Raw genomic sequence first — 25749 nt, 5'->3', positions numbered from 1 at the left:
AGTTTCCCGCAGCGTTCATGAATCCGGAGTAGGTTTTTAGTAGCGTAGGCTTTTATGTGCAAATCTACGCACAAATCTACTAACGTTTCATGAATGAGGCCCAGTGTGTGTGTGTGTGTGTGTGTGTGTGTGTGTGTGTGTGCCTGTGTGTTTGACGATCTCCATCGCAACCAATTTTTTGAATTTCCCCATCCCAGTGTTTATTTTCCTGGTTAAAATAAACAAACAGGAAGTGAGACAGAATGGCAGGAATGGGACATCCTGTAAGGGGAGAGCTGCAGTAATGACCCCCGACCAATGAGAGGCCAGAACTGCAATGAGTCACTTCCTGTCAGCTCAGCGCCACCAGAGGGAAACTATGAAAAGTGCAGTTGGTTCAGAACAAAACGTGTGTTTTAGTGTGTGAACGCTGCAGAGAATGGAGACGACAATAAGACATTTTGGTTTCTATTGACAGGATAAAAGAAGGAACAGACAGAGATCAACACAGACATGCAGAGACATAAAAAGACACAAAAAGACAGACAGAGACAGACAGAGACACAGATAGATAGAGAGATACATAAAGACAGACAGAGATAAAGACAGACAGAGATAAAGACAGACAGAGATAAAGACAGAGATAAAGACAGACAGACTGACAGACAGACAGACGGACAGAGACAACGACAGGCGGACGGACGGACAGACAGACAGACACAAAAAGACACAGAAAGATGGACAGACAGACAGACTTGTCTTGTTTTTATGCTAATGAAAGCTTCCCTCTCTCACCATCTCAGAGACTTTGTTGATGAAAATGATGTTGTTGTTGTTGTTTTTGTCGTGGTTGCCAGTAGCGATGGACATCAGGACGTAGAACAGCTGGCATAACTGGAGGCATCGCCACAGCAACACAGACCCACAATGCCTCTGGAGCAAAACAGCTGTTCTGACCGAGGGCGAGAGACCTAGAAAAAAAATGTTAGACAGCCTCTTATAGTTACATGACGGCTGGAATTGACAATGAGTTGTTGAACCACTCACAAACACAGCACAGTTATCTCATTAATTAAGTCGCAGTAATCGCATTTAGGATTCCCTCAGTGTTCATCGTTCAGGAGGTTTTTACCAGGAGCCGAATTATCCACAGAGGTCTCATCCTCTCAAAAACAACCGGATGTAGTGATTAAAACCAGCAAAATCACTGAAATTACCATTCTCACGTAAAAATGTGTGTTTTTATAATAGCAAGGTGTTGCTAACATTTGTCCAGCTTGTTTGTCTCTTTATGTAACTTCATACTTCCACTTCACTACATTAAAAAGGCAAATATGGTACTTTTTACGCCACTTCATTTAGCTGCCAGTTTAGTTACTTTTCAGGTGAATATTTATTTATTTATTTATTTATTTATTTATTTATTTATTTATTTATTTAAAATGCTGCATCAATGATAATAATAATTTAATAATATATTTGGAATATAAATAACAATCTGAGTGGGTCCATTGTCCTCATCGTTTAAAAAGTTTCCTGTGCTGTTAATGTTGTTTTGACATCAGTTGATTAGCTTACCTGACATCCAGAGGAGGAGCTGAGACTGAGGTTTGATTTTCATTTCTTGAATAATTCTTGATTAAAGTTCAGACAGACAAACACAAAGTGAACAGAGGAGCTCTTCCTGCTGGAGCTGACCTCTCCTTCTGATTGAACCACTGGTTTTTTAAATTGACCAATCAGAGGTGGATCAATTCCATCCAGGGGTGCTTCCAGCTCTGACTAATTATGTTAAAAAATGTATTTAAACAAAAAACGGTGGTGCCATGAAGACCTCAGCTACATACTTTTTCTATTTACTTCTAGTATGTACTACAGCAAAGTCCAAACTGTTGCTCTTTCCATTCAATAAAGACATATTACTTTATCATAACACGGCAAACTCTGAACCTCTGGCTCATAAAAGCTGATTGTGGGTAAACTTGTTGGTTTGGATACTGCAATTTGTCCGGATGTAGTTTGACTTCCTGGTACTTTTGACATAATATATATTGGGACATACTAAATCTTTTTGCATATCAAAGTATGTAATTATAGTGGTAGTATGGATAATGGAACACACACACAGACTGTTGTATATGCAAGCACACTGCCGTTTAACACCCTGACTGCACGTGGAGAGGAAGAATAATGATAATATGGCTTTATTATAGAAATTATTAAAAATTTTTTGCTAAATATCACTTCTTTTTTATGGTACTTTAAAGACAGATTTTATTTGGTGACTTAAAAGAATGAAACAAGAAGATGTAAGTAAGTTAAGTAAATAGCTGTTTACCTGTATTCATCCTCTGAATGTCCTGTACAAAACCTTTAAACACATAGAATTTGTATGTTGGGATCATAAAACCAGCCTCTCCTGTGTTCTGCAAGGTAAAATTACTGTTTTTGTCAATGCAGTCTGGTTTACTGTGGATTTGTAAAGTGGACTCATAATCCCACTTTAAAAAGGAACTGTCCCTTTAAGTTAGAAGGCATCCAGGGAAAATAACTCTTTGATGTTATTTTCAAAAGCAAGGCAGAAAAAATGAACATATTTATAACGGATTTTGACAGTTTTATGTCTTCATTTTTCTCCTGCAGGCGGACGGAACGTATCAATACACACTTTCTAAAAACCTAGATCAGCTGAGTGATGAAGTCATGAGGAGTTCAAAGAGAAAACAGGCTAACAGTGAGGTCAGATGTGAAATATGAATCAGGACGTACACTGTGTGTGTTTGTGTATGAATACCATGTCTGATTAACGTTTAAATTCGTCCTTCCTGTCCACAGTTCTCATAGCGACCGTGGGAGAGACTGAGGGGGTGTTTCACTGCCGAGAAGCACACAAATACACACAAATACTCATTCTGTATATTCACACACAATAAAAAGAACACATCTAGAACCCTTATTATTGTGATAAACTATCATATTGTAATTAAACTAGAATAAGTTAATGCTTTAGGGTAAAACAAGACACAGTTAAAGTGAAGTTCAACTTATTTTACTGACTTCGTACTTTGAAATATACTTTTTTAATTATTGTGTTTTTTTTAAATCTCTAAAATATTGAAGTATAAAGTATAAAGTTCTACCTACACTTATCTACTCGACTTCTTTCTTTTCCTTTATTACCCTTTTTTTCCATCATTATTTTCCATATTATTTTATCTACTTACTTGCCTTCTTGTTTCTTCTAATATTATGATAATTAATTACTCACTATAAAACATAAATGAATAATAAAAACATTTGTAGAAATGTGTCCTATGAAGTATGAAGAACATGATATGTAAACAAATAAACAAATTAAAATAAATAAATAAATGGGCAGCACTTATATAGTGCTTTTATCCAAATCGCTTTACACTACACACTACGCTCATTCACCCATTCATACTGGTGGCCGAGGCTACCAGGGCACACTGGTGCCACCTGCCACCATTGGGAAGTCATTCACACACCGATGAACGCAACATCGGGAGCACTTTGGGGTTCAGTATCTTGCTCAGGGATACTTTGACATGTAGCTGCCATGGTCAGGGATTGAACCACCAACCTTCCGGTTACTGGACGAATGCTCTACCAACTGAGCCACAGCCCAAAAAAAAAAAAAAATTATATTCAAGTGAACAAATGTGCAGTTCCTGCATGATCTCAAATTGGAATTATTGGTTCATTTTTAAAACTTTTGTCATTAATAATGTATGGAACATTATTAATCAGCAGCAGGAGGAGAGCACAGTCACATACTCTGGTTAAATCCGAGAGAAACGGGACGAGGAAACAGTAAAAACATACAGAAAAAACTGTGTGTGTTGTTGGTGTTCCAGCTCTATTGTTCGGTTTTGTCCCAGATCTGACAAAGCTAACTGTATTAATGATGAGGAGGCCAACACACACACACACACACACACACACACACACACACACACACACGGTGCAGTGTTTAGTTGTTGGACAGCAGAATGGAGCTCTGTTGTCACATCTGCAGCTCTCTGCAGTTTCCTCCTCACACAGTTCAAGGGTTATTCCACCACTGGGAGGTCAGAGGTCAAAGGTCACACAGCCGCTCCTCCCTCTCTGATGCCTTAAAACTTTAGTCTCGATCCAACTGCAATTTATGTTCCTCATTGTGAGGAAACAAAGAACTTTTTTTTTATCATCTCAGCGACATCTCTCTAAAGATTAGGCAGACAAGTTGTTACAAACTGAATAAGATTTACTGTAAAACATTAAGGCAGTTAAACGGTTAAAAGTAAAGACGATGAGTAGCAGATGAGGATCAGCAGGTCTGTGAATCCAAAAACAGACGTTCTTTCATCCAGACTAACATTAAGTTGCCTGAGCATAGTCATTTACATCATTAATTGACTAATTATTTAAATCTCGCTGCTTAATACTAGAAAGATGTCACTTCTAAAAGAAGTAAAAACAATAAATAAAGGTGTTTTTGGGGAGAGAAAAAAACGAATCTGCCAATGCAATGAGTTCAGATGTCTTGGAACAAGATATGTAAGTGTAAAAATTCATTTTGACTTCCAAATTAAGTGCAAATTTGTTTAAACTTGATGAATGTAAAAACAATATTAGATCCTCTTTTAGCTCTGTTTTGGTCTACACTGCTGCACATTGTTCATCACTAACTGTGTCTGTTAGCTGTTTGGTGCTGAGCAGGTGGATTGCAGTGGGTTTTTAGAGCTTTCTCATTGACTCTGTGACTCTCAATAATTATATGAGACAAGTTCGAAAGCCATAAACAGCTGAGGGGAACTATAGAATCAGGATGATTCTCTATAAGTTTGTCACTATGAACAACCCTGGTCACATTACTTATTTTAATCTGTCTGATCACAGTTTTTCTTACTAATTCTCACTGGCTCTCCTTGTTTTCTCAGCTGGTCCAAGTTAAAGAGGAGCAAGGGAGCCAAACAGGATCTGAGTTAAAATACCTGTTATCTTTACTATCATTACTTTATCTACAACTTTACTTTGTCTTATTTTGTTGAATAAAATAGAATAAATGCAGGGCAGCTAGCTCTGTGGGGCAGTTCAATTTCTAGGTTTTTGTTATTTGTTGGACAAAGATTATAGTCTTTGTTGGACAAAGTTTTTCACCCTTTTGGACATTTAAAAAAAATCTGGTGGACAGTTCTAAGTTAGTAAGTTTTTGCCTTTATTGGATAACATTTTTGCTCTGTGTTGGACAAAGTTTTTGCCCTTGAAGGCTGGACTTTGGCTTGCAGGTCATGGGTGGTTACGTGAGCATGAATGCATGCATGTACATGGGGCAAAAAAGTATTTAGTCAGCCACTGATTGTGCAAGTTCTCCTACTTAGAAAGATGAGATCTGTAATTTTCATCATAGGTACACTTCAGCTATGAGAGTCAGAATGAGAAAAAAAATCCAGGACATGACATTGTAGAATTTTTAAAGAATTTATTTGTAAATTATGGTGGAAAATAAGTATTTGGTCAATAACAAAAGTTCAACTCAATATTTTTTAACATAACCTTTGCAATGACTTTGAAGTCTTCACTAGGTTTGCACACACTGTAGCTGGTATTTTGGCCCATTCCTCCATGCAGATCTCCTCTAGAGCAGTGATGTTTTGGGGCTATTGCTGGGCAACACGGACTTTCAACTCATTACACAGATTTTCTATGGGGTTGAGGTCTGGAGACTGGCTAGGCCACTCCAGGACCTGAAATGCTTTTTACGGAGCCACTCCTTTGTTGCCCGAGCAGTGTGTTTGGGATCATTTTCATGCTGGAAGACCCAGGTCCATCTTCAATGCTCTCACTGATGGAAGGAGGTTTTGGTTTAAAATTTCATGATACATGGCCCCGTTCATTCTTCACTTAACACAGATCAGTCGTCCTGTCCCCTTTGCAGAAAAACAGCCCCAAAGCATGATCTTTCCACCCCCATGCTTCACAGCAGGTATGGTGTTCTTGGGATGCAACTCAGCATTCTTCTTCCTCCAAACACGACGAGTTGAGTTTTTACCAAAAAGTTCTATTTTGGTTTCATCTGACCACATGATATTCTCCCAATCCTCTTCTGGATCATCCATATGCTCTCTGGCAAACTTCAGACGGCCAGGACGTGTACTGGCTTAAGCAGGGGGACACGCCTGGCACTGCAGGATTTGATTCCCTTTCGGCATAGTGTGTTACTGATGGTAGCCTTTGTTACTTTGCTCTCAGCAAGTCATTCATCAGGTCTGTAGTTCTGGGATTTTTGCTCACCGTTCTCATGATCATTTTGATGAGATCTTGCGTGGGGACCCAGATCAAGGGAGATTATCAATGGTCTTGTATGTCTTCCATTTTCTTACAATTGCTCCCACAGTTGATTTATTCACACCAACCTGCTTGACTATTGTAGATTCACTCTTCCCAGCCTGGTGAATGTCTACAATTTTCTTCCTGATGTCCTTCGACAGCTCTTTGGTCTTGCCCATGGTTGAGTTTGGAGTCTGACTGTTTGAGGCTGTGGACAGGTGTCTTTTATACAGATAACGAGTTAAAAAATGTGCCATTGATACAGGTAACAAGTGGAGGACAGAAGAGCTTCTTTAAGAAGTTACAGGTCTGTGAGAGCCAGAAATCTTACTTGTTTGTGGGTGACCAAATACTTATTTTCCACCATAATTTACAAATAAATTCTTTAAAAATCCTACAATGTAATTTCCTGGATTTCTTTTCTCATTCTGTCTCTCATAGTTGAAGTGTACCTGTGATGAAAATTACAGACCTCATCTTTCTAAGTAGATGAACTTGCATAATCAGTGGCTGACTAAATACTTTTTGCCCCACTGTATGTGGTTGCAGCTATAGCAAATATGTGCTCTAAAATTGATCAAATGAACCACTTAGAAAGTATGTTTTTTGCTGCGATAGTGTAAACTTTGAACAGTAAAATGATACAAAAACAAACAAAGACGCGGCTGTGTCAGTTGCCCAGTTGGTAGAACAGTTGCCCAACTGATCGGAAGCTGGTGGTTCGATCCCTGACCATGGCAGCCTACATGTCAAAGTATCCTTGAGCAAGATACTGAACCCCAAATTGCTCCCGATGCTGCGTTTATCGGTGTGTGTGTGTGGATGAATTCTCAATGGTGACAGGTGGCCTGGTAGCCTCGGCCACCAGCAAAAATGTGTGTTTGAATGGGTGAATGCGTGTAATGTGTAGTGTAAAGCGCTTTGCATAAAAGCACTATATAAGTGCAGTCCATTTACGAAAGACAAAACTGACAAATATTGGATGATTTTGATCAATTAGAGCATCTTCATCAGACTCAAATCTGTGTCCTCAACCTGCAGAGATGTGTATCTAAAAGAAAATAATACAGGACAAAAAGTGTGTGTGTCTGTGTGTGTGTGCGCGCAGTATTTATGCATATCGTACCAGGGGGACTGTATAAAACAATGCAGCATCATAATAGCAGAACCACATATTTATCACCTGCAGTGTCAGCTGTGTGTATGTGTGTGTGTGTGTGTGTGTGTGTGTGTGTGTGCTCATTAATCACAGCAGTGTTGTTTCTCCAGCGGGACACTGTGATCTCAGGAGGGGAACCATCTGTTGCTCAACACCTTTTCTTCTTCTGTGGTGAAAAGAAACACCCAGAAGTCTGAGCTGAACTCATTAAACATCAGAGACGATTAAACACTGAAATCTGTTCTCACACTGACACCTGGAGGGGAAAGAAAATCATCCTAAAGAGTGACATGCAGGTGAATTTTAGAGACAGTAAATACATATATTCATACACATTTTCAAAGCAGGACACATACTCAATAACACTACACTCCTTGGATATTAGAATAAACACAATGTTATATATTGCAGACTAAATGGGTATTGTGTAATGCAAAACGAGATTAAGAGTCTACAGCCAAAAAAAACATAAAAATTGTCTTTTTTTTCCCCCATGGCAAATATGTGCAGAATGTACTTAAAACACGACCATGATTGCACCATGAAATCTGCATGAATTTAAGCTGCTAGCATGGCTCTAGACTAGTAATGTTCTTTATTTAAGAAAACAGGCATTCAACATGTTTATGCTGCAGATTCTACCACTGGAATATATGTTACAAGACATTAAATTCGCCATAATCTTCAAAAGAGTGAGGGGAGAAGGCTGCAGCAGTTTAAACTTATTTGATTTTGTGAAAACTAAAGCAAGGTCTCCCTCTAGAGGAAGAATCATGAAGCTGCACCCTGCTGATATCCTGGAAACGTGCACAAGAAGAACCAGAACCAGCAGTCACTCAAATGTTTTTATTTTACTTTTATTATTTTTTGCAAATAATAATATGTGGGTGTACATGTTTTTACATGTATAAGAAATATGTATCATCATATCTACGATAATAATATAATACATTTGAAAATGTGCACACAAAAATCACATATATATTCTGACTGAAAATATTAGCTACATAATAACCAGAAAAACTTAATTGAATAATTTGTTTCAGTTGCTGCTAAGAAACAGAAATAAGTAAGTATGTAAATAAAAGATACAAAAAATACACTGTACTAAATATACAACAATATAAAATACAACTGCAACAAGTCTTAAGTAAATAGAGATATGTACAAACATAACATGTAGTCTGTATACATTTACAATTATATAAATTTGGAAACTGTACGAGGAAAAGCCCAGAAAAGACACATTATCCACTGTGCAAGATTGACCTTTTTTTTTTTTTAGAAACTTTATTAAAGCAACATGGTGCAATACAAGACAATACACCAACAAAACACCTTCAGGGGGTTTCAACAATACAGAGGCAAGCTTTCATACAAAAACATTGTAAATTCTACATAAATTCAAAGTTTCTATAGCTTTCATGTTGGTAGATTAATTAATAGACTTAATATATTGTTTGGGTTCATTTTAAAAGACAAGAAAGAGAGGTTTTTGATTAACGTAACGACATTTATGGATATGCCATTTGGCTAACTTTATCATTAGATTGATGATGTAGTATTGTTTTTCTTTTGCAAAAGGAAAGTCAGTGAAAGCAAACAGTATATGTTCAAAGCACAGCGACAAATGAGGTTCAGTGGAAAAAGAAATCAGGTTACAAATATCTTCCCATAATTTAGTTGAAAAAGGGCAAAACCAAAATAAATGAAAACATCTTCAGGGTGTCCTTCACAGAAAGAGCAATTTAAGTCTATGTCTTTCTTAAATCATTGTAAAAAATGTACCTGCTAGATATAAAATCAATAATAAGGTATCTTTTTAAGATAATAAGATACCTTATTATAGCAGGTAAATTCCAGATCTTTTTCCAGTTAAGGTTATTCCAATAGATTGTTACATATGGAGTTGATAAGACTTCTTTCTGAAATAAAGAACATATATTACGGTTACTTTTGCGTGTAGAGGAGAAACAAATTTGGCAGATATCAAGTTTGGCAAATAATGGGCAATAATGATGGATTTTGTATTAAAGTACTTTTAAATAACATGATTACACCTAGAGGGATTGCATGTATGACAATGTTAAACTTGCTAATAGGAATAGGGATTCTATTTTTTATGATAAATTCTTGATATGTAAGTAATGATCTGTTTGAGTTAAATAACTGATGAACTCAGACTATAATAATAAACCAATAGGGGTAAAAGCAGGATTTGTGTCTATATATAATGTCTTTATTGTTCCATATGTAGTATTTATGCTGGGAAAATTATGTTTGTAGATTAATGACCAGGAAAGGAGCATCTGTTTGTGAAAGTTGAATAATTTAAAGGGGATTTTTTCAATATTGTAACTACAAAATAAAAGGAAATTTAGGCCTCCTAATTTAGAGAAAATAAAGTTTGGTATGAAGTTCCAAATTGAAGAGGGGTTCTGTGCAAGATGAACTATTTCAGGTCCACGCTTCCTACACGGATGTGTTCATCTGCCTCCAACTCCCATGATGCCCCGCTGTAATTTCTCCGGAAGAAAACCTCCGCTTTTCCCCACGAACTTCCTCTTTCCGTCAACGGAGTTTAGGTAGGACATCTACCGTCTGATTCCCTTCATGAAATCTGCTCTAAATCATGATTTTGTTAGATCATCCACTTGAAACAAACATTTCTAAATGTGCTGAAAACGTATAAGAAAGCGTCGTACTGAGTATTTTAACAACCGAGTTTAGTTTTGAAGCATTTTGTTGTGGTTGTGTGTAGCTCTGATGACATGGTGCAGTGACGGTGTGTAGCGGCTACAAGGCCGGCAGCTGCTTCACACCGGCCGGATGCGTGTTTTAGCTTTTGTGTTGGCCATTTGGAGAAGATTAAAACAATTGAATTTGTTGTAAACTGTCAAAAAGTTGCTTAAAAGTTGTTCTGTTGCTGTCAAACCTCTGCTCACTACGTACCGTAACATTACCAGCAAGTTACGGAGGTTAGCATGCTAGGCTAACTTTAGCTCAAGACAGATATTTAGTTCAGTTAAATATGTTAAAGTCACTACAAACTGCCTTTTAGCCCACTCTTAGTATATCTCTGTGGGTTAAGTACAATATAAAAAAAAGCTATTTTGTATGAGGGTAGTTTTTGAGCCATTAGCATCAACCACAGGCCTCACAGCACTCACATGTCAAGCCGGTAAATAACGCTGTGCTGTCTCTGTTTCAGGACACGATGGGACGTGTTATCAGGGGACAGAGAAAAGGTGCGGGCTCCGTGTTCAAAGCCCATGTCAAGCACAGGAAAGGTGCTGCTAAACTCCGGCACATTGACTTCGCTGAACGCCATGGCTACATCAAGGGGATCGTGAAGGTAAGACAGGACTCTGACACTGTTATGAAGAGCTGATTGAAGACATCAAACTGGTTTTGCATGACTTCTTTAATTTAAAATCATGGGCGATCTGCCTTCTTGCAGGATATTATCCATGACCCTGGCCGTGGTGCTCCCCTGGCCAAAGTGGCCTTCCGTGACCCATACCGCTTCAAGAAGAGGACCGAGCTCTTCATCGCTGCTGAGGGCATCCACACCGGACAGTTCATCTACTGCGGCAAGAAGGGTAAGAACAGTCTACTAAAGGTGTTCACCATTGCATTTTCTTCTTGTATTACTAGTCCCAGCATAAAGCCCTGTTAGACATGGATATGGCTGTATCAACTTCTTTAAATTATTGTTTTGGTGCTTAGAAATATGGGTTTCTGTGCTGTAAATGATTCAAGATGGTTTGTGTCAGGATCAGTATAGAGGCAGTTGTTTTGCTTGCACATGATCAAGTAATGGACTTTTAAACTTATTTTTCTGTAAAATTTAAGAGTTGCTGTGTCCTGATTGCATGATTATATCAATTTGTACTTAATGTTAATGGTTGCAAAAAGTGACTGTTCATTTAGTCTTCTTGCCTTTCTAACTGGACATTTGACACAATCACCTGTGTTTTAGTCAGGAGCGAGTGGCATTGAGATTGCATTAATTGATTGTTTAGAACATGATATTGAAAGTGTTTTTTAAAAGCATTCACTCAAATGGACATTGTAGTCGCATTATTGGCTGCATATTTGCCTAATTTTAAAGCATATGTGGCCCGTTTGGCCTTTTACAGACTTTGAAATGCATTTACATTGCCTCAAGTGTTGTATTACACAACCAGGCTCAATTTAAGATTCATTGTCCTGTGCTAACAGACGTTAATGGAGCAGATTCTTTAAAAGGAAGTTCTTATAATCATCTGAACTTTGGGTCACATTATTGGATGGAAGTTTATAAAGTTCCAGTTTGAAGCCAGTTTCCTTATCGTCTTGTCCGCACAGCTCAGCTGAACATCGGCAACGTCCTGCCCGTTGGCACAATGCCCGAGGGAACCATCATCTGCTGTCTGGAGGAGAAGCCTGGTGACAGAGGCAAGCTGGCTCGTGCGTCAGGAAACTACGCCACAGTCATCTCCCACAACCCAGAGACCAAGAAATCCAGAGTGAAGCTTCCCTCAGGCTCCAAGAAGGTTATCGCCTCTGCCAACAGAGCTGTCGTCGGTGCGAACACTCATGCTTCTCTTTTATACCATTGTTACTTTATTCTGCAGATTTGTTTGTGAACTAGAAAATATTGTATCAGTGCACTTTCTGACCAGCTCCACCTTGTGCGTTTCTGTTAAAGGTGTGGTTGCCGGAGGCGGTCGTATTGACAAGCCCATCCTGAAGGCCGGTCGTGCCTACCACAAGTACAAGGCCAAGAGGAACTGCTGGCCACGTGTCCGTGGTGTGGCTATGAACGTAAGTGAACAAACTGCGTTTTCTACAATGAGAACGAGGTCAACGCGGGACGGGAAGATTTTATTTTTTTATTCAACCAGGAAATATCCCATTGAGATTAAGAACCTCTTTTTCAAGGGAGCCCTGGCCAAGAGGCAGCAAACACAAAATACAGTTACATATTTACATAAGACACAGACCTTAAATGTGTTGTAAGAAACAAGTACATATTGTGGAATTGACCTCAATAACTCTCAGTTTGGATTTAAAAGTGCTCAAAGAAATTGGCAGACGATAGAGAGGGCATGAGTTACAGAAAGGTCGCTGCTATTTAAATTGTGATGGTTACAGTCAAACGGCTGCCCTTGTAGGTCATACTTTAATAACTGCTGTTCAGTCTGTCATCAAGTATAATGAAAGCGTAATTTGTGCCTAGTTCACACATACGAAAACACAACTGAAGTGCTGTCAAAAGCATGCAAAACAAACACTTCTATTCCTCAATATAGTGGAAGGTTAGCTGTACATCTGTCTAAAGAAATCCTGTAAGCTAAGTTTGAACCAGCACTTTTGTGTCCATGTCCTGTCTGCCTCTCATTGCATTTATGACGCCTCTCAAAGGACATATCAGCATTTCCATCTCTACACACTGAACAGTTTATGAACAATCCCCACTTGGAAGGAGTTTTACAAAAGGTCCATTTTCAATTACCTAAGATCCAGTTTGCTTATGGACTGAAGGCCAAAATGCACAAAAAAGGCTACATATAAAAAACACAATTTGTGTATGTGTGGACTAGGCTTTACTTTGCTGAAAAAGTGAAAAATGTGAAGAAAGAGCTTTCTGTATTCAAGGAAAGGGTGGAAGTTATGAGTCAATGACTTGGAATTTCTCATTAGATCATGTTCTAATGTCTGGTATAAATAACAAGAGTTTCACATATTAAATGAAAGAGGTTCTGAGCACCTGGATGTGCAAGGCTGCTCATCTTATAAAATTAGTTTCAGGTTTAAGTTGAGTTTTGCCTCCATCAGGATTTAATCTTGAATATAAGAAGTGTTTCACTCTTTCCCTAATTTGATTCTAAATTTGTCTCAGTGGGAATCTCTCGGTGACTGTTTTAAAAATATAGTCACTGCTCTTTAAATAGAAGCTTGTTTGGTGCGGAGTTTCTGCAGCTAATATAAAACACTGAAATAAGTAGAGGTGCACCGATTGCAATTTTCTGGCCGAACACCGATTTTTATAAAGCCTAACCTGCTGATACCGATTTTTTTATTTTTTATAACTCACAGCATACACCTTCAATGTGCCGCTAACGACAGCTCTTAACGAGCCGGCCTCCGGCTTGTTAGTGGCTCGTTAAGGAGTCGCTGGATTTGTCTCCAGTCGCTTTCTTGAAAAATAGTTGCTAAGGGGGTCTAAAAAAGTTGCTAAATTTAGCAAGAAAGTTGTGAGCACTGCTTCGGAGGTAGATAAGATCGCTAGACAAGATTGGTTTGACGTAAAAGAATCTGCCGATCCTGCAAAATTAAGGAAATCGGCGCTGACCCCTAGAAATAAGTATTCAGTGTGTTATTGAGAAAAGGAGGAAGTTGTGTTTTGTGTTCTCGCTCTGTAAGGATGCAGCTACAATAACAGATCAAAGTTCCTGAGACTGATATCCTCTCTTCCCTTCCCTCTCTGCAGCCCGTTGAGCATCCCTTCGGTGGTGGTAACCACCAGCATATTGGCAAACCCTCAACAATCAGGAGGGATGCACCTGCTGGTCGCAAGGTCGGTCTTATTGCTGCCCGTCGTACAGGCAGACTGCGTGGAACAAAGACCGTACAGGAGAAGGAGAACTAAGTCTGACTGTCTTCATAATAAAAATGTGTTCCAAAAGAATCTGTTCTTCGATTCATTTTTTTTTTTTTTTCTTGTCCACACACACATCAAATATGAGGGAAGATGTTAAGATTTGATCGTGGTAAAATGTCAGTTAGATGATGGGTTTAAAGTGGCATTAGGAAATAAGTCAATTTAAATTTTTACGTTTTTCAAATAAACTATTAACTGAACTGAGTCATTGTGTATATTTTACATTTGACCAATTAATTTTAGTTTCATTTCATAGCCATATTTAATACTGATAATATAATAACTAGAGTAATGGAAAATAACCTATTAAGTTATTGAACGCACTCACTACAATTATTTCACGGCCACATTTGTGTATTAAAAACAGGTCAGTCAATGTCAAAATAACAGGATTTATGAAGAAAGTACCTTGGAAAAAATGTAACTTAGTATTGGCAAATAAATTCCTTTATAAATGAATGTGGAGTTAAAGTTATCCCATGAAATTAATATTTTAACTTAAACTATACGGACTCATTTTTATATTTAAATTGTTTTGTGGAAACAGCAGGTGCAGCAACTGCAGGTAAATGTGTTTGTTTATTCTGAGACCCTTGTGACAGACAATTTTTATTTTAATATTTTATTTATATAAATGTCCCTGTAAAACTGAGTTTACCTACACTAGAGGGAGCTCTTGAATCAGGACTTTCCTCACACTGATTTATTTTAATTTTGCAAATGTTCCCAAGTTTATTTGGAACTTTATTTAAAATTAGATGTTTTATAGAGTCACTCTGGTTGTTATTGTAGCCTTTTTTTGTTGACCAAAGATTGATTTTCCCTTGATTGCTTTTATTTAAAGTTCTATTAGAGACACGTGAAAGTGTTCACTATTTCTCTAGAAAACTGCAAACAAAAATTGTGCAAGAAGCATCCACACATCTTGAAGGGGTTTTCTGCAGGCTGGCGGACACTGGTTCATTCAAGAGAAGGCTAATTATTGTACTATGTACTCAAAAAACACCCAGAGTTGCCAGTTTGTTATGACACCTAGTTAAAACTAGTGCAGTCTAATACAACAGTCTGGCTTTGTGAAGGTTATAATGTTCATTTTTTGTTTGGAGAGGGTGTAGCTCATGCTTTTGTTGAAGTGTTTCCAAAAGTATAACACAAAGTTAAGAAGCACCACAAACTACATCCTCCAAAATGATCATAAAGTTTAATCAAGACTTCTCTAAACCCGTTTCACCAAAAACTAAACATTATAACCTGCAGGACTGTAGTTAAACTGGATTTATTTTAGCTAGATGTACAGTAGTGTTCAAAATAATAGCAGTCCAATGTGACTAACCAAAATAATCCAGGTTTTTAGTATATTTTTATTGCTACATGGCAAACAAGGTACCAGTAGGTTCAGTAGATTCTCAGAAAACCAACAATAACCAGCATTCGTGATATGCACGCTCTTAAGGCTGTGCAATTGGGCAATTAGTTGAAAGGGGTGTGTTAAAAAAAATAGTGTCTGCCGTTGACTTTACAAACTCAAAACTATTTTGTACAAACTTTTTTGTTTCTAAGATTTAGCAGTCCTGTGAATCACTAAACTAATATTTAGTTGTATGACCACAGTTTTTTATAACTGCTTCACATCTGTGTGGCATGGAGTCAACCAACTTGTGGCACCTTTCAGCTGTTATTCCACTCCAAGATTCTCTAACAACATTCCACATTTCATTTACATTTCTTGGTTTCGCTTCAGAAACAGCATTTTTGATGTCACCCCACAAGTTCTCAATTGGATTAAGGTCCACTCCATAACATCAATGTTGTTGGTTTGGAACCAAGATTTTGCTGGTTTACTAGTGTGTTTGGGGTCATTGTCTTGTTGAAACACCCACTTCAAGGGCATGTCCTCTTCAAGTATTCTGACATATGAAAACTGATCCATGATCCCTGGTATGTGATAAATAGGCCCAACACCATAGTAGGAGAAACATGCCCATATCATGATGCTTCACTGTCTTCACTGTGTACTGTGGCTTGAATTCAGAGTTTGGGGCTCGTCTCACAAACTGTCTGCGGCCCTTGGACCCAAAAAGAACAATTTTACTTTCATCAGCCCACAAAATGTTCCTCCATTTCTCTTTAGGCCAGTTGATGTGTTCTTTGGCAGATTGTAACCTCTTCTGCACATGCCTTTTTTCTAACAGAGGGACTTTGCGGGGGATTCTTGTAAATAGATTAGCTTCACACAGACGTCTTCTAACTGTCACAGCACTTACAGGTAACTCCAGACTGTCTTTGATCATCCTGGAGCTGATCATTGGCTGAGCCTTTGCCATTCTGGTTAATCTTCCATCCATTTTGATGGTTGTCTTACGTTTTCTGCCACGTGTCTCTGGTTTTGCTCTCCATTTTAAAGCATTGGAGATCATTTTAGCTGAACAGCCTATAATTGTTTGCACCTCTTTATAAGTTTTCCCCTCTCCAATCAACTTTTTAATCAAAGTACGCTGTTCTTCTGAACAATGTCCTGAACGACCCATTTTCCTCAGGCTTTCAAAGAGAAATGCATGTTCAACAAGTGCTGGCTTCATCCTTAAATAGAGGCCACCTGATTCACATCTGTTTTTTCACAGAATTGATTACCTCAATAATTGAATGCCACACTGCTATTTTTTTAACAGACCCCCTTCAACTAATTGCCAAATTGCACAGCCTTAAGAGCGTGCATATCATGAATGCTGGGTCTTGTTGGTTTTCTGAGAATCTACTGCACCTACTGGTACCTTGTTTGCCATGTAGCAATAAAAAATATACTAAAAACCTGGATTAATCTGGTTAGTCATATTGGACTGCTATTATTTTCATTACACTACTGTACCTCAAACTGAAAAAAAATATAAAGCCCATTAGCATTTCTGTAAAAAAAAAAGTAACAATACATGAATTTTAAAATAGGTGGAATGACACTTTAAGAGGGATACGTCACACAACTAAATATATAGCTACAGATTTGCATAAAATGCATCTTTCTATATATTTTTTAAAACATCACTACATTACCCCCTGCACACTTTCTCCCATATTTCATTCCATTTATTATTTTACTGATAAGCTCTGGCCTTTCCCAATATATTTTTTTTTAATAAAAACTTTATATCTCTTTTTTTTTTAAATGCCCTGTGACAGTGACCTCATCCCAAATGATTCCCCTGGAGATGGTTGCAGACTCAAATAATACTTGTCATAACTTTACAACTTTGAACAAAACTGAAATTGTTTATTTTAAATGAGTAAAATTGGCTTCTTTCTGGATGAACTTCTGCATGTGCTGCTTTGCAGAGGTTCACTGGTTTTTGTCCACAAAGTAAAAATGAGACACGGGCAAGATTCCATGTTCTTTATTTGCTAAGGGCGCAATGCTTTTTTTTTTGTTATATTTCTGTGCACAAAAAACCTCACAAAGTGAAAGTCCACATCGCGACTGTAGCTCCAGAATTCAACGTCACACCATGGCCAAAACAAAAGTCGGCAAAAAACAGGGCGCAGAACTCTGTACAGTCAATATCTTCTTTAAAAATAACACAAGGACAAAAATGTTCCTCTTAAATCAAATTCTATTTTTAGTGAAATACAACAAAATAAATTCTATAAAATAAGAGCAAAATATTTAAATATAATACGATGGGCAGAATATTTTCATTTGCAGGAGTATTTGGTATGTTTTAGACAAAAAAAAAAAAAAAAAAATCAAAAAATACATGCATTCAAGTTACCAATTAAATACAGTATTTACTGATGTTTACCTTTTACTCCTACAGAATTACAAGTTAGCTCAAGTTGCAACATGACTAACCAGCCGCTATTCTTTACGGTACAACCCTGCTGTGGAACCTGTTCCCCGTGGAGCGACAGGGTGAGGGTCTCGCTGCCGCCTTCATCCTGAAAAACACAGCGGAGACGCCAAAACCTGACCGGCTCCACGGCAGAAAGGAAGCCGATGGGCAACAAGTCTGTCTACAACTAGGCTCTATTGAAGAGACAGAAGCAAACCACACAGTCTATTATACACCAGATAACCCAGTGCAGCGATTCTGTTGCATATGTGTTTCATTTTTCAGAATTCCTAAAGATGAAAGCTAAGCCGTCTATCCCACCGAAAAACTGCCAAATGTTGAAGTTGGAGGATTATAATGTGCAATTGAAAAGCCACTTATTCATACATTGGTTCAAAATATCACCCTCATTGTAGATAGGGTAGATGAGTAGAAAAAAAAAAAAAAAACTAAGGGTAACAACACCCCTCTGGAGATGTGGATTAAGAACAGCTTTAGGTTGTTATGATCACAAGTCTTCCCTTGGGCTACACTATTCTGGTGAGAAGCCATGCTAAATGTTACAGCATATTAACTAGAGCTTCAAAAAGGATTTAATTAATTACCAGAACCAAAACAAAAGAAAAAGAAAAGAAAAGAAAAGAAAAAGAGAAAGGCAATGAGTTTCAGAACAATGTTGCATCACTGCTTTTTCACATCAACCAAACACCGTAAAAGTCCACCCAACCATTCCATATCTCACACTAAAACCAACCACAGCTCGTGAGTTGATTTGGCATGGGTCATAAGGTTGCCAAGGAGCTTAAGAATAATAATATAATTATGATAATAACAATGCGTCCTTCTACAGTTGAATGACCAGTAACCGTCCGATGGTAGAACAAACTTTACTGCTGAGCATGGGTGATAAAACAAAGAGGAGTTGTTGTCTTCTTACAGTTTTTTTTTTTTGGGCATTTTTCTTATTTATAATATCCATTTTTGTTTTTCATAATATCTGCAACATCTCCCAACAGCAAACCACACAGAGTTATGCTACTGGGGGATCTGAACAGTCAAAAACATTAACATACTATGTACACCTTTTCGTCGTGTAGACAAGCGCTTCAGCATCGTCAGCTCTGGGTAAATTTTTCTTTATTAGAACTTCTTGTCCGCTCCCTCGCCTCTGCAGCAGCCGCCAGCAGGCCCCTGTCACCAGGCCAGGGAAGAGCGCCTCCCAGAGGCCGACGGGGAGAGAAGTGGCCTGGAGAGGGGGGAGGTGGGAGGCCTGGCTCTGCCCTGCCCTGGGGCCAGAGAGAGGGAGAGAGAGAGATAAAGAGGCCCCGGCGAGGAGCTCTGTTGACCGGAGGATGAGAGGAAGGAGAGCGGGACGATGGAGGCTCGAGGCACAGCAGAGGGGGGAGGGGACGTTACTCCTTAGGCGGGGCGGGCGCTGGGGTGGTAGTGGAGGAAGAGGTGGTGGGGGCGGGAGCGGGGGCGACCTCCTCGGTGCTCTCCCAGTTCTCTTGTGCTCGCGGGCCTGGACCGGGAGTGGGACCAGGGCCTGGGGTTGGGGTGGTCTGGGCGGGGCCTGGAGTCGGGGCAGAGGCAGGACCAGGACGCTGAGGGTTGTTCATGTGCTGAGCAGCGGGCCCGGTGTACGGCTGCCCATGGGGGTGGTTGTTCTGTTCAGAGAGGAGAGAGGGGACAAAAGTCAGTGGGTTGTAACCGTTTAAACCCTTGTCCAGCACTTTAAACTACAGAAAAAAAATCTGATAAAAAATCTGCAAAAAAATATATATTATTTTTCTTTCACCAAGTTGAATCTCTTTAACCATCTTCAGCCCTAATTTGAAAGGAAACATATTCACTTAATATTTTAGAATTTTCACTCTTTAAATGTCAGTTTACATAATTTTATGAAAGAAAAAGAACAACAAAATAAATACCTAATTTATTTCTGTCTACTAAATGCTAGAGAGGGTTTCTAGCAAAAATATTGTTTATGATGCCTTACATCAAACACTGCGGTGTTCCATATTAACAGAGCAAAAATGAGAAGCTAAATATAGTTGTAAACGGTTAAAAAAACAACAAGTTTAAAGCCAGGGCTCTGGATTGAAAGAGCATGTTTATCCTGAAGGGTGTCTATTATTATATTTTGGCTGCAGATTATTATTATAATAGCCTTATTAGAGGAGCTGGTGTTGAACCTAAAAAACACAAAAAAGCTCACATCCATGACAAAATGTATGCTACAAAATCAAAACATTTCAAAATAATAAAAAAGCCAAAATTGGGTTAATTAAAATTAATCTGTCTGAACATCCACAGGGCTAAAAAAGGCTAGAAGCAGTTTCTAACTTCCACTCGCAGTAATAATATATTGTAGTTTTGTTGATAAATCCCACGATGTTCCGTCATTAGCAGCAAAAAACCCTAGATTCATGATACTGATCCATCAATTGGTACATCTCTTTTTGCCATAGTAATAGAAAATGTGAGACTGGCAACGGGAACTGACGCCACTTTCCATGTTCGAACTCTCTACTATGATAGGTACGACCCAAACAGTGAATAGGAATAAATACAGTAATCGCATGGAAGGTGAAATAAAAGAAAACGTGTGTTTTATACAGGGTTCATATAGCTTTTAAAGAGTACAATATATATATATATATATATTTTTTTTTTTTATGTATCATTATTATAAAAAATATCTATTTTGGTTTTACTTTTTACAAAAAATAACTATGCATTGTTTTGCATGGATTATATCCAACCTCAGAATTAAATTGTTTTATTATACGAATTCATTGTTTTATTTGATAAAGAAAAAAATTGGAAAATATATTTTGTGGATTTTTGTCTGAGAAAGAAATGACTCCTTTTCACGTTTAATTTGTCTTCATCTCACTTTGTTAAAACAAATGTTAGAAAATCATATTAGGAACTCACTATCGTTAATTGTATTGAATCTTGAGACAAGGGCATCGTTATATCCCCATTAAAAACTGTTAAAAACTAAGCATTTTCCAGACGTTGCACACTTTGCATGAGCCGTGTTGATACGTCACAGACTGCAGGAGGACGTGAGCGGGTGAGCGTGACCCTGAGCTGCTACCTGCTGAAACTGTGTGGTTCCAGGAGAGTGTGGGTACAGAGACGTGTCCTCTGGCGGGGAAGAGTCTTGATCATCAGGTGCTTCCTGTTCATCCGGCTCCTAGCAGACATGAGATAAACGTTATCACAAATTAATTTCAACTTTCAAAATATAATGTATAAATATAAATATATATCTAAAAAATATATACACAGCAGGAAATGCTAGTTTATCTGAACAAAACAGTGGTTATAATGTTACGCTTCTGTAGTTTATTGTGTGGGCAAGTCAAATTTCAAACTGTGTTACGTTATCAAGTAAATGAGGTTTAAATGAGACTTGATTATGTGTGTGGGAGGATTTCTACACCTGAGAGCATCTCTCAGCAGGAGAGCTGCTGCTAACAGGAGGCGCACATGAAGCGCTCTGCTGTGGAGGTTATTTCAGTGTGCCACTTTCAAAGGGAAAAGGCAATCTTATAAAATGTTTTTTTTCCACCAGCCTTATCATCTAATCGTTAATCATAACTCTATGTGTCGAGCTGAATTGGATTTCTGTTTACAAATCCATATTACAACATGATGTCAAGTCGCAAGTGGAAAAACTACAGAACCTGTCAGGCTATCAACAAGAAAATCTGTAAGAATTTTTTCAACTAAATTTGATTGGACACGAATAAAAAAGAATGGTTGACAACCTTGACTTAGAGTTGTCAAATAGTGTCCTTCAGGTGTTTAAAGGTCATGTCAAAGGTTAACCAAATTGACAAAAGCCTATAAATACCTAGTATATCGGCTACAAAAGCATAATGGAGAACAAAGTCTTGCTTAAAGCACAGTACAGTCTACAGTCTTGGCCTCACAGTTTAAAAACTGATAAATTACTCAATACTAAAAGTATAGATGAGGCTGAGAGTTTTCAATCAGATGCAGGTGGCTGCCGGCATCTCAGTTTGAGTTGGGGAGGAAGCAAAAAATTGGCAAAAAGAGCACTAGACTGGGATGGAGGACTGGCTACGATCAGTGATGTTGCTTTGGCGAATCACTGGGACCGGGCAACAGGACAGCGAGGGAACAAAGATCTGTTCACTGTGTGCAGCTGCAAAACATGGATTCTTTATGCCAGTTAGTAGGGCTGTACCGAATATCTTATTTCATTTTTTTATTTTATATTCAAAGCGTCTAATGAAGTTTTTACTGTAAAGATTTTTTTTAGGGTCACTACACCATAAAATATGATAACAAAAGCCTCAATTTCAATTAAGTGATTAATCAGATTTATTTATTTTTTTACTAAATAACTTTTTAATGAATTTTACTTGTCTCTTTTGTTGACATATATACTGGTAGGCATAAGGCCAATTCAAAAAGGGTTGCCATTAGACTTATAGCAATATTTGATATAAGTATAAGTAATAATGATAAACATAATAATAAAGATCATAATAATTTGTTGGATAAAAACCTTTTTTCAATATATATTAACTTTTTTAGATCACATGAGCTGAAACAATTCTATGCAGAAACTAGTGGAATTTAATTTTTGGAATAATATAAGGAATGCATTATACTCTGAAAGACTAACAAAATCTCTTTTGCTAGGTAAACACATTAGATCTGAGCATGTCACGGTATTATTTAAGTTATGTTTATGTCTACCAGAAAGAACAAGTTCGCGACAAAGCAAGTGAACTTGAAGTTATACTTGCAAACATAATCTGCATAGCTCTAAGATTTATCAGCATTCCACTAGAATATATTATCAAAATGCTTTAAACTTTTCGGTACAGCCCTAATAGTTACACTTTATGGCATCTCACGGGGCGCTGGTCCACCTCTCCTTTAACTACATGAATGGAAGACAGGATGGAGGATGGCAACTATTTTTTTGTCATTTGGTCACAATCTGTGTTTCTAGCACAGCATGGACATCGTTTGAGAAGTTAACAGAAAAACAATAATACACTTCTCAGGTATATGTACTGTACATACAACTGTTGACAACTCAAAGTGTTAATTTATCATTCTGGCAGTTTGTAAAGCCTTACTCTAACCTTTTGTGCTTAACTATTTATGTAACGTGGAAAAGAAAATGAAGAAAGTTGACAAAATCTATGAGGACTCAACATGACACGGTGCTTCTAGCCTCCGCCACTGACAACTATTTAAGCTACAGGAAGTGTGCAATTCTAACTGAACAAAGTGTTTACTGTGTTTGTGATCTATACATTGGCCAACTGTTTGTTTCTCTGCTGATTCTTTAATAAAAAAAATTAATTGTTTTTATATTTCCTTCCTTTATGTTGTGGTGCCTGGAATACTGACCTTCCCTGGGCTTCCCTGAGTACACTTGAGCTGTGTATGGAATATTACAGGAGAAGTGTGTCATTTGACTGGATTTGTCAACATAAAAATACAAGTAACTTATTTTAAGTGAGAACAAAAAATGATATTTGTATGCATTGTGAACTGCAGCCATGAATCAAGACAAAAAACATATTCAGCATAGCAAACATAGTCATAGCTGTAGCTCAGGGTGGACATTTAAACATTTAATGGCTTGTTGGAAATTAATGGGTCCAATTAATTAACTATTCTATTAAATGTCAGGTTTTAAAAATTATCTTTAAAATCATTTATGTCAGAAAAAAAAGCATCAGCTAAAACCCCCCCCAACTAAACATTTTCAATTTATTGTAATGACATGAGACACAGAAAATGATAAATTAAGCATTCAAATTGTTTTGTTTCTTTTCTGGGCAATCCAGCACTCAATGAATCCCTTCACTGTTATAACATATATGCTGTATATACAAGTAAAATCTACAAGTATATACAAGTAAAAACGTGTCATGCTGTGCCATTTATTTGGTTGTTAATGTTCTTCTAGCTCCGACACACAGCATTTATGTGGAATTGTTCTGTTACCTTAACCCCTACACACTATTATTAACCACAAATATATTAAAGGTTTTACTGTGGTGCTTTTCCAATATATTCACATATTTCTATGTAACAAAAAGACCCCTCCATACTGACTGATTTGTACTTAATTCCAGATATTTTCCACTGTACATCACATGTATACCTACATACAGTGTCCCACAGCTTTATAAACTAATGCTCTGGCTCCCTGAGACTGGAGGATAATGATAATGTACATAAGTGTGCATGTGTGTGTGAAGAGTACAATGTCAGTGCCGTTACCTCTTCAGGACAAAGTTCACAGGCCTTGGCGAGTGTCATACGTGCGCTGTGCGAACGCTCCAAGAAGTAGCCGTTGGAGGTCTCGTTGCTCTGAACCGGAGGAGACCAGTTGTTGTAGGTGTACTGAGGGTTCCCGGTGTATGGCCTCCTCTCCAGCTCGTCCCCTAACCACTCCACTGCCCATGTCCACTTCCTTTTCAGGTCGCCGTTACTCTGTAGGCACAAGAAGAACGTGCTGGTTTGCAAAAAATAGATACATTCTGAGTGGGGACATTCTGCATAATAAGTACTTTTACTTTTGATACTTTTACGTTTTGAATGCAGGACTTTTACTTGTAGTGGAGTAATATCACAGTGTAATATCTGAATACTTCTTCCACCACTGGTGTTTAGGAAAGACAGAAACTGGTAGAGAGGTTAACAGAGCATAAAGCCACTTGATGAGAAAATCTCTGACTGGCTTTTGGAGCTTTGCGAAACAAAATTCTCATAAAACTTAATTTAATGGAAATTACTATCACACTACTGCTTTTTATTTATAAACTGTGAGTCCAACTCCAAAATAGTATCTTCATGAGAGAGAAAAGTCTCGCACTGATGCCCTTTTTATGTTTATGGTGTCAGAAATATGAGCAACAAAGCCAAGTTAATAAAAAAAAACTGCCACTGCCTGCTGCCCTCCAGAAATGTCTGGTCACAGTTTATACAAGAGTCACTGGGACAGTTGGTGGACACTTCTGTCACTTTCACACTCACAGAGCCAAGTGTGTTAAGTCAGTGCCGGTCTTAGAAACGTTACCATCGAATCAGACAGTTTGAAATGTCTGAAATCGGCACAAGAGTCTTCCCAAATATTTCAGATTATGTCTTCATGGAAATGTTTTAGATTCTTTTGTGCAATTATCATGGAAATGGCTAAAGGAAAGAAACAAAAAAAACTGGTAAAGAGAATTGTGTAGTGAGTGCACAAAATACGAATTTAATTAACTTTATTGCAGGATCCAAGATCCAATTACTTTTGTTCTTTTACCGAAGAAATGTTTTTGAATCTGATGACAGGAAATTAATTTTTTTTTGTGCATTTTTAAAATCCAAAATTTATTTCATGGCATATGTCTAGTGTGAGGTAAAAGATATCGGGCGTACCTGTAGGATCTGGTAAGCCACGGAGCAGTTGCTAAAGAGAGCCACCATGCACTTGATGCACTGATAAGCTCGCTTCTGGTAGTGGTTCTTGGAGCGCTGGATGGTGTCGAAAAGCCCATCTCTGTCATCGGGAATGCCCTTCAGCACATTGTGGATCCTACACAGCAGAACAGAGTAAAAAGGAGAAATTCAAACTCTGATCACGTTCAAAACAATGCAACACTCAATTATTGACACACTCCGAGCAGTCAATCTGACCTGTGTGTCTGCCAGGAGTCCTCAATGAGCAGGATCTGTAGCAGCAAGTCCAGGTAAGGCCTCAGCTCGTAAGTGTAGGAGTACGCCACCTGCAGACGTACAACACATTATCT

General features: G+C 38.0%; 2 protein-coding genes across 7 annotated transcripts in view; one reads left to right on the top strand and one right to left on the bottom strand.

The window, feature by feature from the left end:
- The first annotated feature begins 9952 nt into the window (after positions 1-9952).
- Positions 9953-14320, top strand: rpl8 (ribosomal protein L8). The gene is made up of 6 exons (XM_059343339.1): positions 9953-10056; positions 10683-10826; positions 10932-11073; positions 11822-12040; positions 12165-12280; positions 13950-14320. Exons 2-6 carry the CDS (start codon positions 10689-10691, stop codon positions 14106-14108), a joined length of 774 nt encoding a protein of 257 aa, XP_059199322.1. The 5' UTR covers positions 9953-10056; positions 10683-10688; the 3' UTR covers positions 14109-14320.
- Positions 14321-17490: 3170 nt separating this feature from the next.
- Positions 17491-25749, bottom strand: part of usp9 (ubiquitin specific peptidase 9) — a 42213-nt gene continuing 33954 nt past the window's right edge. For 4 of the 6 annotated variants that reach the window (XM_059342230.1, XM_059342232.1, XM_059342234.1 and 1 more), the window contains 6 exons: positions 25637-25725; positions 25379-25535; positions 24233-24445; positions 23351-23380; positions 21048-21146; positions 17491-19608 (listed from right to left, as the gene is read on the bottom strand). In XM_059342230.1, the coding sequence (XP_059198213.1) occupies positions 19354-19608; positions 21048-21146; positions 23351-23380; positions 24233-24445; positions 25379-25535; positions 25637-25725 (843 nt within the window). In that variant the 3' untranslated portion in view covers positions 17491-19353. The remainder of the gene's footprint in view (positions 19609-21047; positions 21147-23350; positions 23381-24232; positions 24446-25378; positions 25536-25636; positions 25726-25749) is intronic. The other 2 variants (XM_059342233.1, XM_059342235.1) reach the window with 1 other exon arrangement.

The sequence above is a fragment of the Centropristis striata genome, chromosome 10 (genome assembly GCF_030273125.1).
Source record: "Centropristis striata isolate RG_2023a ecotype Rhode Island chromosome 10, C.striata_1.0, whole genome shotgun sequence".
In the NCBI taxonomy this organism is placed as follows: Eukaryota; Metazoa; Chordata; class Actinopteri; order Perciformes; family Serranidae; genus Centropristis; species Centropristis striata.
This window is presented reverse-complemented; position numbering and strand designations above follow the sequence as displayed.

What these genes read in the sequence shown, in the direction of transcription:
- rpl8 (XM_059343339.1), top strand. Translation starts at nt 10,689, where the DNA reads ATGGGACGTGTTATCAGGGGACAGAGAAAAGGTGCGGGCTCCGTGTTC. An exon ending in ACATCAAGGGGATCGTGAAG is followed by an intron (nt 10,827 to 10,931) that starts GTAAGACAGGAC and finishes GCCTTCTTGCAG; the next exon opens with GATATTATCCATGACCCTGG. An exon ending in CATCTACTGCGGCAAGAAGG is followed by an intron (nt 11,074 to 11,821) that starts GTAAGAACAGTC and finishes TTGTCCGCACAG; the next exon opens with CTCAGCTGAACATCGGCAAC.